We start from the raw sequence: 16,340 nt of genomic DNA, 5'->3' as shown, positions 1-16,340 counted from the left end.
CGGAGCGTTGTAAGAAGACGGTGACCGCCGAAATGGCGAGGGTCTAAACACGTTCTCTCCGTGGTGGCGAAGGGGCTGCGAGAGATGTTCGATGCTGCTGATCCCTTCGTTGATTCCCCACTGTATATACACGGCACGAGGCTGGGCCACTCCCTACTTAGATCTCACCTCGCCGTAAACACGATCGGTGATCAGTGAATTGGTTGGATGGGTGACTGCCTTTACGACCTCATTGTGAGCCCGAATCCTTTCGGATTATAAGGCTTTTTCCTCCCGAGTCCTTTGGGGACGGTGTACGATATTTTTTCCTCCTCTTTGGAGGTTGGCCAAGCAGCGTGCGTTCCCCGCCTAGGTATACTAGTAGGATCCTATAGCGCCCTGAGGGGGATCCTCTAACTATCCAAACAGGGCATTATGATGCACGTGAATATTCCACCCGAATGTAAATAGAGGGAATAAAGTCAGTGGTTTGTGTGACTGGTCGGAGGCTTTAAGGTTATATATTCTGCCCCACCGGTTGAGGCAGGTTTGGTTTGACTTCAAATGAGCTTTCCATGCCCACCAAGCTTGAACAACTATTGACTCATATCGCTTCGATCGGAATTTTTTCTAAAAGATTTTATGTGATAAGCTACACTACTCCCTTCCCATTCGGTTTTTCTCCAGCAAAGCATCTATCCCGGTCTCACCGCTAGCAGTACCTCGCTCCTTCTTTCTCGAGGTACTGCTAGCTAAGGTCAACTTTATCCTTCGCCGCGAATATTTTACGCAATCGTGTGATTAGATACGCTTATACACGCTAACTTACACATAACTTTAAAAAATATTATATGCATACATTCAGAATAATAGGCATTGATTAAAACTTTTTTTAAATATTCATTTACGTAAAAAAACGAATTGAGGTACTAGGGGTTATAATATAAATAGGGGGTCAGGGGATATTACAAGTAAAGGAAGAATAAATTTGCCCTTCTCTCAATACAGTTTGCGACTAGATGTTTAACTGTGACCAAAAGAAATAGAAAATCAATGTTCATAGTTCGATTAATGAAAATTACAGGGGGAGATCAAATTATTTGAATTTCATTAATGTAATTTAAAATATTCCTTTATTTCAGCCCCCCATTCATATTCTAAGTTGATGCAACATGAACAATTAGCTTGAGGCCTAGGACTACTTAGGTTACATACAAGTACGCGATGACCCTGAATGAAAACCGAGTATCCGCTCATGGGAGACAGGTGAAAAATATTATGCCGAGAGACACACATATTACCGCGAAATAATCAGGGAAGGGGAGATGAAATTGTCGAAAATCAACTGATAACCACAGGCTTGAAGTTGCCCCCACCCCTCTCCAGCCAACATGGGGCAGGCACAATTTCTAATAGGAAGAAAACGAAATGGACACATATTGAGCAACTAAAATAAGGAAAATATAATGATAATAACAGGAAATTCGCCCGCACTAACAAAAACATAAAGGTCGTTTAAATAATTCTTTTAGTACCATAGATGAGTAATTTTACCAGAGTCGACTATAAGTATCATTTTACACGATTCTACACGAATTATTCCACGATTTACGCTTTCATGAGAAAAACTACCGTTATCAACGGAGAATTTGACTTCTCGAATTTGATACGATTTTCTGCAGGACTCAACAGAGAATAGAAACTTCATCCATTTCCATTCATGTGTGCACATACCATATCGGATTATTTCGTGAGGAAAAACCTCATACCGTGAATTACTGCTAAACGTAAACCCCAAAAAAATATAGGCACTGGGCACAAGCGCAACACTTCACGGAGATGAGTCCGCCTCGCATCCAAGTTTCGGCCAGGATCTGTCAACTCGAACCTGAACCAGACACCCCGCAGAAAAGAGACGAGGCTCTCCATAAAATAATCGAGAAAAATCATCGGAAATGATTTATAGTGTGGACCCTATTCAAGGGATGAAGGCACCGTCCTACACGTGAGCAGGGTTAAGCCACTGGAAATGGTGAGAATAACACTTGGTGACGCGGAGGAGATTGGTTAAGTGCTCCCGGGGAATATATGTAAATCAGCGGAGGAGCGAATGTAGGGGAGTGGAGTGTCGAGCAATGCGGGAGTGGAAGGCGAGGTGGGTGGGTGCGGCACTCGGGGAGCGTGGGATGCAGGGAGGGGAGTGGATTAGAAGACGCGGGCGATGATGATCTAAAGTAGAAGGAACGGCACGCGAAGCCAGCGGAACGAAAAAGAAAGTCTTGGCCACGGGAGATACGGCGATGGGGGCAATCATAATATAAAGGTAACAGGCGTGAGCTCCGATTTGGGCTTGCTCTCGTATCTCCATCTAACAGGATTTCTGAAGACCGTCCACGCACTCATTCCCGACTTTAAACAATAACGACATTTCACGCTCAAATCTAGGGAGTAATCTTAGTGTTTATTAGTGATCAAAAGTTATTTTAGGGTGTAATTTTTTCAGCCTCCTCCAAGCCTTGTAGCGCACATTGTCTCTTACTAAAGGTTCTGCAGCTCCATGACCAGTAAATACGATAGTTTTTTTATTTCCAAGATGCACACCGTAGTGTGCTCTTTTATATTGTGGTTTTGCAAAAGCGATCGTTTTTACAATGACAGGTCGTGGCTCATGACAAAAATGATCACATTAAAATGGTGATTAGGCATAATGACAAACGGACTTGAAAGTAGCCACTTGTCCGACAGAAACGATAAACTGAGAGAGATATTTAGCCGAACGGACAGGCATAGGAATTCGTTTTTCCCCCGCACGATAAAGGACTTTAATAAATGTTTGGCGTAATTTAGTTTGAGCATTTCCGTTTTATATGTAAACGGTTGGTGTCCTAACCAGGGGCGGATTCAGCATCAAAATTGGGAGGGGGTGGGGGGGGGGGTTGTGACCTGGGTCCGGGGAGTATTGAATACCCTCCGGGAGAGTTCTTCATAGTAATTTTTTTTTAAGTCAGCTATTTTTTTACGCAGTTTTGATCCTAAGATTTTATTTTATTCCTAACAGATGAAACTGAACAATTTCATACATATAAGGAAACAAGAACCATCAAACTAATCAAAAATTTAAATCTTTTGATAAAATTTAGGGGTGATCCCCTCTGAAATCCTCCCCTGGACCTAACACGTCCCACGCCTGTTGAGGAGGCTTGCGGGTTAGTATGTAGATGTACATCTGCGGTCAAAGTCATTCCCCACGGAAATTCATGAAAATAAAGACATATTAGCTTGCATAGGCGGATTTAGGGGGGGGCACGGGAGCAAGTTCCCTCCCTCCAGACGCTTAAAAATAGACGAGATTTTTAGAACAAATGTTAATTAATTTTATATTTTAATATAAAAGTTATTAAATATAAAAACTTACATATTTATAACTTTTATATTAAAATTAAGATTATATTTCATGGAGTAATTATTGTATGTAGCTTTTCCTGTAAGACCGTTTGCATGTAAGATCCTGGTGTCCCCCCAGAAAAATACTAAATCCGCCCTTGTTAGTTAGTGTTGCATTGCTTGAGAACGCAGCGATCGTAAAGAAAAACCAATAAAATTTAAATTGTTAGCCGGAGCTGACCCGATGATTCGGTGATTACAAGGACGACAGTAAAATTTCCAATAGAGAGGAATGATACCAAAACGTCGCAAGCAAGTGTCATGGCGAACTCCTCGAAACATCAGAAATCCCGAAATTGATACGGTAAAAAAATTAGGCATAACCTAACCATATAAAAAGTAAAAATAATTCAAATTGAAAGAAATCGAATTGTAAAAAGATGACAGACTCAGCCAACTTTGATGGGGAAATACGGGAAATGGCATGCTAAGCGTGAGCGGAGATTCTACCCCCTAATTTTGGACTGCCGTTAATGCGATTACTATAATAATTTTAAGACTGAAAAAATGCCTTAAATAAGTTGAGTGCTCCAAAATCGGTTTCAGTACGCATTGACGAAGGTAAGAGTGGCACAAAATACGTTTTTTGATTCCCAGTCCCCTTGAAAATCTCTTTCTAGAAATCAATTCAAGGGAAAAAGCTGATTCATATTATATATTAGTGATTGTATTTCGGGTTCATTCCGCGTTGACTCATATTTTGCGGACGACAGTTTCGGGCGCGTTCCAGCTCCCGTCTTCGAGTCCAAAAGCCCGAACCCGACGAAGATTTTGGACCCGAAGAGCTGGAACGCGCCCGAAACTGTCGTCCGCAAAATATGAGTCAACGCGGAATGAACCCGAAAAACAATCACCCATCAACTCACCGCGGAAGCCTCCGTAATCATCATATTATATATTGTTTTAGCATACACCCGATTATATACCTGAGCAATTAAAAATAAAAACACTTATAACCATTATCAAAGACATCCATTCTTCGTAATGAAACTGAAACATACTCCTACTCCACACTCAATTATACGTACTTTCCACTATTCCACCATTCATTTAAATTAACAATTAACGCAGGAAAGGATTGCCGAAAAGAAACACCAAAAATAGCTTTTTTTAATCCCATCTTCTTCAGCCTCACGAACTCGAGTAAAGTAAAAACTACCCCTGGCTGAAATATATTTCCAAGCAGATGAGACAAAAAAGTCCCATCAGCGTCACTACAATGGGACTTCATGCAGCACCAAATAGCCATATGTTACAAGTGGCGTTAGTTGGTGTCACGATAATTTCTCCGCGCTTGTTTCAAAAACGTAAAAGGTCGCTGGTATCCTTTTTCCCCCATAGGGACCTCCATCATGTAACGTTTTCGTCTTCCTCAAACTAAAACTCTTTTATTTTCAACGCATATTCCTTCAGTTTTCATCGCTACAGTATCCAGTTTTTAATATTTCAAAATTAAGCCCCCCTTTTACATCCTGACTATGGTTACTAGAGTACCGAAAAATTACCACATTCACGGCGAGCGACATAGTACTAAAAACAATACACTCCCTCAATCGACAATCGTGGCTCATTCACTTCATCGAATGTAAATAAGGAATCATTTTCTATTATCATGATAGACGCTGATAGTCTCTTCTAACCGCAAAGATATCTTCGTAGATCACTTCGTCTCCACATAACTTTTACCAATACCTCACATAAATAATATAAGAACAGAATAACGAATGACTGGCTATTTTATATCCACTCATTTTTTTATGAGTTTTTCAATCGTACGCATCAAGTAGGTTTTGCGTTGGGTATACAGCAAGTGAAGGTTTATTGCGTATTACCAATGAGCAGCTTGTGCACGTACAAAATTAGTCGATTCACAAATAGAATTGTAGAGGATTTTCATTGGCATTTTATTTTGCATTCCGAGCTAAATGGCGACCCACCTGCAGTTCTTCCAAACGGTGTCTCGAATAACGACTAAAAATATCGATGTCGCGTAGTGATTAATGGAATCTGATGATAGATATTTCACCCGCATACATAAAATGTCCCCGGGTGGAGTACAAATCAGAAATCGCCAGTTGCAAAGCAAACCACGGTTTCACTCGCTCCATCAGCAGATTGTGATCAATGTCCGATGGAGATGGGCCCATAGCGATAGGTCTGCCTGATGACTAAAATAGCATATGCAAGGTCCCTCAATCCGTTTCCATGGTTTTCACAAAGCACACGCTCTTCCCTATCACCATAACACAACATCTACCAATTATGATGCGGATTTATTATATCTGTACCGAGCCTTATCCCTTTGACGATTAAGAGTGAGAATTAGGCAGACAGCAATTATTATTTATTCCATTGCAAAATGTCTTCTATTTAAAATAATATTCATAACAGAAGCAAGATATGATTTCATAATGCCTATCAACCAATTTGATGAGAAAATTTTGCTCCTGAGCCACGATATATAACTGTAAAAACACTCGTTTTGTCAAACCTGTTTCAATCAAAAGCAGTAGTTTTGTTTAAATATTATACACGCTCAGAAATTATGTAATCCAGTTTCCTCGTAGGCCAAATTGCAAATTTCACGCGCACCAAACGTTCATCTTCATACCGTGATAATTCACTATCTTTATCCATGCTCCCTACTTCCGTGTTAGAAAATACACCAAAGAGTTAAGGAGGAGATTTACTCCTCACAGAAAGTAATCAGGTAAGGTCGCTAATTTTGAAGTACGTCGGCTCATGTTTCTTTATAATTTGGGTATATACCATTTAAGTAAAGTTTATTGCTAGTTTTGATCAAAGAAATATGACCATTCAGAAGATTTAAGGTCTTCAGATAAGAAAATATTGGTCTCACTAGCCTTCTAGGATAATAAAATTAACTGGAGTTCATTGCATCAATGTTCTTTCAATTGCATCCGCAACTCTTATCTTCTTTGCCATCTGATTTTTTGCTCATATTATTCAAGCTAACAAAATCATCGCGGATGATGTAAATAATTAAGAGAAAGATATTCATCGCAATACTTTCTCACGGTGATACATAACGGGAGCATGGAAATAAACTTCCTATTCAGCCATTGGGCAGGTGTAAAAGACACCAATGCGTGGAACTTCGCAATTTATCAATGGTCTTGTCTGAGGCCGAGGAAACCGGATTTCCTCGTCCCCGATGGATGATAATATCCAGTCAAATTGCGATGCTGGCGATCCAGAATCGATTTTAATCTTTGCTAAATATTGTCCATAAAGAATCGCCAATGATTGAAGCAATAAATACTTGCTGTAATCACGCATTGAACTAAGAGTCGAGGAGTTCATTAAAAACCTTTGAAAATCAGAAGATCAGAGATACGGATGCAATTGAAAGAACACACATTCCAATATCAGTACATTAATTGAAAATTTATGCATGGCTCCACTAAAATTATCCAACAGCAGGAAATAGTTAAAAAACGATTCAATGAATATCATTACATCCATGGAGAGAGTATTAGTATTTTTACTTTACGGCAAATAAATTCAGCATATAACTCAAAAAAATATGTTTACGTTACACTCACCGGTCAAGTTTCAGAAATACTGTCTCACATAAAGCATAGACAACTTAGACAATATATTTCATACATGTTTACTTCATTAACCTCGCCTACAACGGACTTGAGCAAAAGATGAGGAAGAAACCAAGCAGTTGGATTGTCGATACGGGCAAAAATTTAGAGCCCTATTCCTTGAGGCAAAATCCAGAGTGCGATACCAGCGATATCAGTCTCAAATCAATGGTTTTCGCCCTGACTTCACGTTGTATAAGGAATGCTAGTGATGCGAAGAAGCGATTTATTACTAACAGCAGGGTCCGCACGCACGCATAACTTGAGACCTTAAAGTCAACCGTAACTTCGGAAAACGAGCCCTAGTCATGCGACACCAATTACGCAGATAAAGAGAAACTAACCTATGGGTGACATTCGCATAGGCCGCACCGCACCCGAACGTTTCAGGCAGAGGGGATGACGTAGTTGAGGTCAAAGGAATGATGAACAATATCCTCTCAAAGGTACTAACTTTACAATAGCATCGGAGCTGCGAGTTCAAATGTAAAGGCCATTTTACACGGGGAACATTATTGCGCAGGTTAGCACTCAAAACAATTGTTGAAATTGCAAGAATGCGAGCTCGGAATTAGAGTAGGGTCAATCTTGCCGTCTCGCATCCACGCATTCTCAAATGTGCTCTAGCAATTCACCGCTTTACAAGACGCAAATTTGATTGCGCCTACATACATACGTCAGAAAGTGCAATGACGTGCCCCGTATAAAACGGCCTTAATGCAATGCAGGAATTTTTCGCTATGAGCCATATTATTTATTTCATTAGAGCTAAATACTCTCACAAATGTAAAATGCGTTAGCCCAAATTGTTTCCACTTCCTAGACCGGTCACTGTACTTCCATACGATATTTATTATTCCCCTTACACTCTTTTGGTTCATGCAAAGTGCTCATCTCTTGATTTCTTCCTCCTGGTACTTTTCCTTAGGTTCTGGCCACATTACGTATTCTGCACGATCGCCGACTGAGTCCCAGAGCGAGGCCAACCCACCTGTGGTCCTCTCCTGACGCGTGGTGATCCACAGGACCCTTCCTTCTACTAGTCTCTGCAGCTCTTCATTTTTCACTATACCCGTAGATTTGACCTAAGATATCTATCTTTCTCTCTCATCGGGTTTTGAGAGGCATTATTCTTTTCAATCAACTTCATTCGACCACAATAACCACCACAAATTATTTTGATATTTTGATCACTGCAATAACGGCGGTTATCCGACATTTAGTGCATAAGCGGCGGCACGTATCTGGAAAACCACTTCAAATTTAAAGCAAGGTAACAAGGCAAATTACCGGCACGATGCCTTGATAGAAGACTCCTTAGAATCTTAGAATCATGACGAAATGGATTAGAAGAAAACGGAAATTGTGCCTCGAAAAGGCGATTAAGTTCAAATAAAACAGAAGCCATAAAGATAACTGACTTTTAACTATCTAAAAAAGACCTATGAATCTGTAATATCTGTAACTCTGGGTATATTTCGTTTTATGGGTGCTGAGTAATGATATAAATAGATATAATAAGATAACTGCGTAAACCCCATCTGAACTTCATACATTGCACTGTGCTGGCTACTCAAGAATATAAATAAATTATTGTGTCGAATTAAATTTTGCCCGCAGTTTATTGTATCCTTAAATAGCAAAATTTATAGGGGCTGCACCACATAATTTGTGATTTTACCGACGAAGTTATTGAATGTCATACTTCCAGGTGTGCGCGCAAGAAGGATAAAGTTATTACTGTAAAAACGGTTAAGGAAAAACCTGAAAAGTATTTCTTATAAATTCTTAAAGTTCCAATGCGGGTGTCAATGAACATAGACGACAATAAAACCGTGAGGAAGATGAATAGGAATCCAAGAAATTTCACATGATACGTGCACTACTTCACAGGAAAATAATGAGATAACAAAGTTCTTCGCATTCATTACTTCACGGTAAACGTCCATACACTAACCAACATTTTCCATAATCGTAAATCGTGCTTTATTGGTTTAAAAAAATATAATTCAGATATTTTTATCTCGAAACCGAAATAAAAAACGTTAAAATGTGTCATAATTTTCCTTTAACCTATGTTTTCATGATAAACAAATTGACCATCTTAAAGGTGGAAATAACTTTCTTGGTATGCATACCAGTTTGGAATAGAGAGACTGTCTCGACTGCAAAAGGGTATTAACTTGCACTCCCCATTGTTCCTACGCTTAAATGACTAGATTATCAATTATTATAGAGTAAGTATCATAATTTAAATTTCTAAATAATACGGCCAAAATCAATGCATACATACAACTATAAAAATGCATATTGTCAAAACGCAATTTCATGCATTGAAGTATCATTTAGGGTGTTGCCTCTCTATTTAAAAAAATTACTATACTATCATATTCACCTTTCCTACGCTATTCTGAAAACAGACAGTATTGAGAGGATGAAATGTGCTTCAACTCAAGTAAATCGAAAAATTTTTGGTGCAGCTTTAAAACAGGAATATCAAATTACAAACAGAAAACTGACGTTTACTCATTCTTTCACATTCATTTGTATTCAGGAATTATTTTCTAGGATATTCAACCGAAATCTCTCTAATTTTAAACCCCTTATTGGACACAGATGATACCATAGGGCATTAGAGGGATCATTTAGTATAAATTCTCATGAATTTAATCCTGCGTTAAAACCCTCAGTCACACAATGCTTAATATATTGGACGTAAAATCTCTCGACTTGTCAGCAATATATTTGATGGAACACAGTCTGAATTCAATCTGTATTTGTATCCGCAGTATCTTAATTTTAAAAAATAACCACTACCTTCCACAGCCATCAAAACGAGGAATAAAGTTTAAGATTTGAAAAAAATGAAGAACCACAATGAGCGAGTACTTACATAGAGGTCGGAGTGAATTACTAATGCTACTATATGCGCTATTGCGAATCCATTGCATTTTTAATGCGGGATACCAACCACGGTATTTAGTAGTTGCACCGGCGACTGACCCAAGGGATCTGGGTTCAACAACCCCGGGGCATACCTGCACCGATCCCGAACCCACCCTTCATCTCCTCTCCACCATCCTCCCTCCACCCGCGCGAATCCATTGCTACACGCATCATGGCAAGAAACATTAAATACTTACTCTCTTTATTCTCCTTGAGATGTATGGATGGATTCTCAAAAATAATCACCACCACCTTTCTAAAAATCCATTCTAATATAAAGTCATTTTTTGGAACACAAGATAACACGTCTTTCAGTTTTAACATTGCTTTATATATAATACTGTAACATCGGCAGTAAGAGTTTCCGCTTACAGATAGATAGAACAAGTTAAAAAAGTTTCAAACAAAATATTACTATAGTAAAACCACCTAAAACAAAATTGCTATTTACACTTGCTTTCTTTTTTTCGCAAAGCCTAATAATTAACGTTAAACGCATAAGGAAAAATTCGACTGGACCGATCATCGAACAACAGGCCTTTGGTTGTGCAGGACACTGCGCGGACCACAACGCTATCAAAGTTCAAAAATCATGACAATTTTTCCGTGGTTCGACACCAATTCATTTCACAAAATAGTCATCTGATGATGATTGCACATAATTACTGTTATATTACGCCCAAAATTATTATTTTTGTAAATAGATAACCAATAATGCCCGTAATTGTTATCTAGCCCTCATGTTAACATGAGAGGTGACACTTCTAAAATTTTTCAGAAGGAATTTATAATTTTTCTGTCGTGAGTCTCAATGTCGTACCACTATCACTCAAGCTAACCAAATCTAAGGGTTATCCCAGTTGGTTCAAACATACAAGGTCCAGTGGCTTACTACCTTGAATGCACACACGAAGCACCCACAAGGCAACAGCACCGCGCGGGATGACCGGCAGCGGCAGCCGAGGGCGGGGCGCGGCCACGAGGTGTGTAAACTCGCCAAAGAGGTTGATGGTGGAGGTGGGGGAAGAAGATCGTGCTTTTAGGAGAGCGTCTCGTGAGGAGTGGTGAGGGAGGAAGAGCCCTCTGGTGGCGAGGAAAGGGGTGCCTAGCGACGCCAAGGTGTGGGAGGAGGGCCGTCGGAGGAGGGGGCACCGGTTTTGACGGCGCTGCTGGTGGAGGGGGGAGAGATACCATGGGGAGGGGGAGGGTGGGATGGGTTAACGGAGGAGGGGTCGCCGTGCAGAGGTGGCCGAGGAAGAAGAGGTCCCGTCGCATCGGCAGTCCGTCCCGAAGATTCGGAGAGCGAAGGCGCTGGAGAGATCTCCCCAGAGCCACACACACTCTCCGCCGAAGGGTCTTCTCGCGTCTCCCGGTTTGGCTCGCGTCCCGCCCGCGGGGACGCGCCCTCTACGTCCGCGGTATTACCCGCGCCACCCTCACCTTGAACTATAAACTGCCGCATGACTTAACAACTCCATCCCCACCACTGCACCCGCCGAGACTCGCCCGCTGGATCATACTGCACCGCCATTTCTCACACTACTGTTTCGGGGAAGTGGACAGAGCATAGTAATTTTATTTAGCGATACGGAGATCGAAGGATTTCGCGGCGCGTGAAATATTTTTCGCGAGTCATTATTCCGCGTGCCACGTTAAAAATATAATACGAAATATCCGTCCGCATTACAGTGAAGAGGAGTTTTCCGCGGAGCAGGAGCCTAGGAAAAAAGGCGGATTTGGTGAGTTTATGATAATTTCACTCATTTTAACATATTTCAATAAACGGTAATAAAAAGAGTACCACTCGTTCAACAGCGAAAAATGCATTTAATAGTTTTATTTTTCGAGAGAATGCCTCATTTCACAGTACCTTTTAATGGGCACTTCGCTGTTCACGCGCAATCTGCATTTCTTTTAAACACAAGTACAGTAAAATTTTCTAAAAAGGATTATATTTGGTCCTGAAGGATTTTTTGAATGCGAAAAATCCTGGAAAGGAGTACTGAAGTAGTTAAAAAACTTCTGATAATGCAAATAGAAATGAATGCTAATTCTTTAGGATATATTGTAAAATTGAAAACAATCGGGCGTCTTCAGCCAAGGGAAGACAGACCAGCATTGAATCGCTCTTCCAGTTAAGTTCGTCCGAATCGATCAGTAATCCTGGCTATTATGAAACTCCAGTGGTCGATCTCTCTCTTTTTGAATATTATTAAAATAAACTTTCACCCGACAAGCATTATATGTATTCAATTTCCATTTCCGAAAAAACAAGCAATTATATTCCATTTCCATTTCCGAAAAAAATTATATCTAATTACATCGATCAAATTTCGTTCTGATCTTACAAATTTTGTTTCACTTCAAAGAGTGTTTGTCCCCTAATACCACTAAAGCTATGTTGCATTAATCAAATCTCAACAAACTGTTCTGCTCTGTCTTTTTAACTATAATTATATATTTGTTCAACATCCTTTTTTCTACTGTCCTTTTTAATCATATGATAAGTAAATTACACCATTACAGTAAAATTTACTAAAGGGTCCTAAAGCGTGAAACAACAATATTTGGTCTTTAAGGGTGTATGGGTGCGAAGAATCCTGGAAAGAAATACTAAGCGGTTCAAAAATTTACGTAAATAAAATCAGAAAGTTCAGAATGCCATCTCTTCAGGATAGAATTTAAATTTGTCAACAATCAGACGTCTTCCGTCAAAGAATTAATACATACCAGAATTTTATTGCTTTCCATTCTTCCCTTTTCAAATAAAATTCGTCCAAATCGATCAGTAATTATGGCTGCTATAATACTCCAGTAGTTGGTCTCTCTCTTTTTGAATATCGAAGTAAACTTCCACCCGACAAGCACTTCCCATTTCCGAATAATTTAACGTCTAATTAAAACGATTCTGATATTACACATTTCCTTTCATTTAAACAGCGTTAGTCCCCCATTACGATTTAAGCTAAGCCGCACTGATCCTGTCTTAACAAACTACTCTGCTTTGCCTTAACTATAATTATATATTTGTTTAACACCTATTTTTTCTACCGACCTTTTCAATCATAAGAAAAATAAGTATTACTATCACGCAAATATTAAATCGCAATTTTGAATGATTCAAGCACAAGGATTTTCAATAACCAATTTGCATTATATTTATATATTTAACTCCCCATACTCCATAGCATCTTAAGGACAGAAAAGCAATTTAAGTACGTGATGGAGCTGCTGGAAAGTGACTCGCTCAATCAATTTCCTCCCAAAAAATATTCGGTAGCGGAAGCTAATCCACCCCCGGCAAATCTCACGTGGAATTCAAGGCTGGAAAGTGAAGGTGAGCCCCAGTTCCAAACCTGGGAAGCAATTGACGAAGAGTGCACCCCAAGGATGGAATTAATTCAAGCACTCGACATTTGATTCGTCGACACCAAGGAAAAAAACAAGATAAAGCACTGGCCATGCAGCGTCATCCACTTAATTCACAGATTTTAGTCCGGCCGATAGGGCGTTAGTTGCTGACTAACAATTGGGTCATCAATATTTATCACAGCCCCTTCGGATGCTCAATGTTTCTCGACCCTAGACCTCCGTAACTTGTGGTATGACTGGCAAATATACAATTCTCTATCCTCAATATTCCATCCTCAGTTTACGCTTATATATACTATGATACTCAGATGAGTTTTAAGTTTACTGCATTACTTGTTTCCTAAGTCATAAAACGTAGTAAAGATCTAATTAAAAAGCTGTCATAATTACAGTAATAACAGGTGCCTTCAACTTGAAAAAAGGCTGACTCGAATGCACGGAGAAATTGTTCGAAATGAAGGCCATTCAAAAAGATTTGACGAAAACAGTAAATGCCAACAGTAGAGAAAATAACGTTTAACATGTTGATTAAAAAACTATGCAATTTGACAGAAATTCAACAGACAAAATTGGTAATACCGACTGTTACACCAAAAAGTACGTGAGTTGGAACTGCATCTGAAATCGAAGATAATATTCCATTAGGGGCAGTGTGATCTGGCTAAAATTATAGTAAAAGCAATACTTAAAACTCGATCAATCTTCAAGGATATAACATGATTTCAGGCTTAACTTATTGTTAGTGAAACCTTTCCATTATGGAAAATGAAAGAATTAGCTTTGTAAGATTCACTAATTTATTTAAAAATCACTAGCATTTATTTAAAAAGTGCTTTCTAAATATATTACTAACCTATACAAAGGTTATTCTTTCATTTTCCATAATCCTCGAGGAGATTCGACACGTTTCCTTGCTGGAGTACTAGCTCTTCACCACTAGCGTTGCATCGCTCGTTTCAGGACGATTCGCTCGCGATCAACAGGAAGTGCTCCTCCCACGTGTTAACACAAGGGTTGAACTGCGCGCTGCTCCATCCCCCCATGTATGACGAGGAATTTCTTCCTCCTCCTCCTCCCTTTCAGTCTCACCGCCGCAGATTGATTTCGCATGCTTTGAGCGACAAAGACAGTGACACGCCTCCGACGAGATGCTCGTGGTCCGCGCCATCGTCCTCCTGGCCCTCATCTCGACCACCGCAGTCGCGGAACACCCCGACACCACCACCGCCCCTGCGAGGCGGAGACACCGGCCGCGCACCAAGCAGCACCAGCGCCGCGGGTGGTCACCCAAAGGTAAGAATCTCATTATCCTCGAAATTCTCTCCTTTTGCCCGGGGTACAATTACATCCCTCCCATTTCATGCATTCCGGATCGTGTTATGCATCCTATTGTAATTTCTTTTGAGCCTTAAATACGAAGATAAAGAAGGCCCACCCACCCATAATTCTTTTTCTTTACCGCACCATCGATGAGGAATAAAAAGAAACATACTGACTTGAGACCATCAACCCTTTTTTCTCTAAGTGAGTGGCACGCAGTACTCTAAAAAGGAGTGTAATAAGTAAAAAAAAAGTAGCGCGCAACTTTTATTTGAGTAGTTTTCATAATAACTTCTGGTTAAGAATTCATTGATAATTTTTGGATAGACTGAGAGGTAACTCATAATAGTCGATACTCACGCTTAGCGCGGATTTTAATTACACCTCTCCCCTCTCATGAATTCCTGATCGCATTATAAAACCTATTGAAATTTATTTTTTTTATATGAAGAAAAAAAGTAGACCCACGCACATAAAATTCTTTTTCTTTACCGCGCCATCGATGAGAAATGGAAAAGAACGTTATTAATAGGGTGGCCACAAGTGTTTTGGCCTAGATCTGGAAATCTTTTACCAGGGGAATGGGGTATCACAGTTAAGTCCGAAAACCTATAGTCTTACTCCATGATTCCTTTCTCCTGACTCCATGATGATAGATTTTTTTTTTTTTTTATTTAACCATGAATATCTCATCGTTCCACCAAGTAACGCCTAAATCTGTTGATTATATTTACTCCATGGTAATAGATTGCAAAATCAAAAATAAGATGGTTTTTATTTTTATTTTATTTTTTCCCTTCTTCGAAAACTAAAGTCTAAACGCTTATTACCGTATTGTGTTACGCTTTCTGTCACAAACTGTTATTATACAAACATAATTCCCATGATTTTTGCACGCCCGCAAAAGCGGTCAAAATCGGGACTGTCTTGACCAAACCGGAACGCGTGTTCACTTTAGTTATTAGCACCATATCACAAACCCTTTTTCGCCAAAGTGAGTGTCACACAGTACTCTATAAGAGGTGTATTTTTTAAATAAGATTTGACAAATCTTTCATTTAAATGTTTTTCATTATTCCTTGTGATTAAGAATTCATTAATAATTGTTTGGTAGACACTGAAAGGTAACTCTCAAACTCATAATCCTCGGTACTCACACTTGGGCCGGAAAACAATAACAGATCTCTCGTGTCATGCGCTCCGAATCGATTTCTTTATGCTATGGTAACCCTTTTTAAGCCTCCGCATATAATGTAAATAATGACCTACCCAATTACAACTATGTTACACCACCTAGCCATCGATTGGCAACGGAAAAGGACGTGATTAGCATAAGACCACTATGAGTCTAAGTAAAATTCCTCACGGTATCCAATAACAGGTCTATTGTAGACAAAAAAATTAAAAAGAGCCTTATTAGCAATTCTACCGTCCTTTTTCTAAAAATGATAAGTATGTGAATAAATGGTTAGTTGAGTTTGTCTGTACTACAACGCATTGCTTGTTTGACACTATTGTCTTCATGAATTGTCACCTTAAATTTTTGTATCTAGTCACCTTAAAGTTTTGTATCAAATTTTTGTATCACAGTGTGATCTCTTTCGTTTAAAATATTGTTTTATCGAATTGTCTTCATGATAACGGCGGATTGCACAGGGTACATTT

At 39.5% G+C, this 16,340-nt stretch overlaps 2 protein-coding genes across 3 annotated transcripts in view; one reads left to right on the top strand and one right to left on the bottom strand.

Annotated features, from left to right (window-relative positions):
- Positions 1 to 11,088: 11,088 nt before the first annotated feature.
- LOC124159703 (classical arabinogalactan protein 9-like) lies at positions 11,089 to 11,445 on the bottom strand. The gene has a single exon (XM_046535613.1). The coding sequence runs from the start codon at positions 11,443 to 11,445 to the stop codon at positions 11,089 to 11,091; it is 357 nt and encodes a 118-aa protein (XP_046391569.1).
- The window catches only part of LOC124158948, a 123,239-nt gene continuing 118,176 nt past the window's right edge, over positions 11,278 to 16,340 (top strand). For both annotated transcript variants that reach the window (XM_046534383.1, XM_046534382.1), the window contains exons 1-2: positions 11,278 to 11,722; positions 14,439 to 14,648. In XM_046534383.1, the coding sequence (XP_046390339.1) occupies positions 14,504 to 14,648 (145 nt within the window). In that variant the 5' untranslated portion in view covers positions 11,278 to 11,722; positions 14,439 to 14,503. The remainder of the gene's footprint in view (positions 11,723 to 14,438; positions 14,649 to 16,340) is intronic.

The sequence above is a fragment of the Ischnura elegans genome, chromosome 5 (assembly GCF_921293095.1).
Source record: "Ischnura elegans chromosome 5, ioIscEleg1.1, whole genome shotgun sequence".
NCBI lineage: Eukaryota > Metazoa > Arthropoda > Insecta > Odonata > Coenagrionidae > Ischnura > Ischnura elegans.
Note: the sequence above shows the minus strand (reverse complement) of the source record. Positions and strands in the feature narration are given on the sequence as shown.

Coding starts and splice junctions, on each gene's coding strand:
- LOC124159703 (XM_046535613.1), bottom strand. CDS start 11,445: ATGCGGCAGTTTATAGTTCAAGGTGAGGGTGGCGCGGGTAATACCGCG.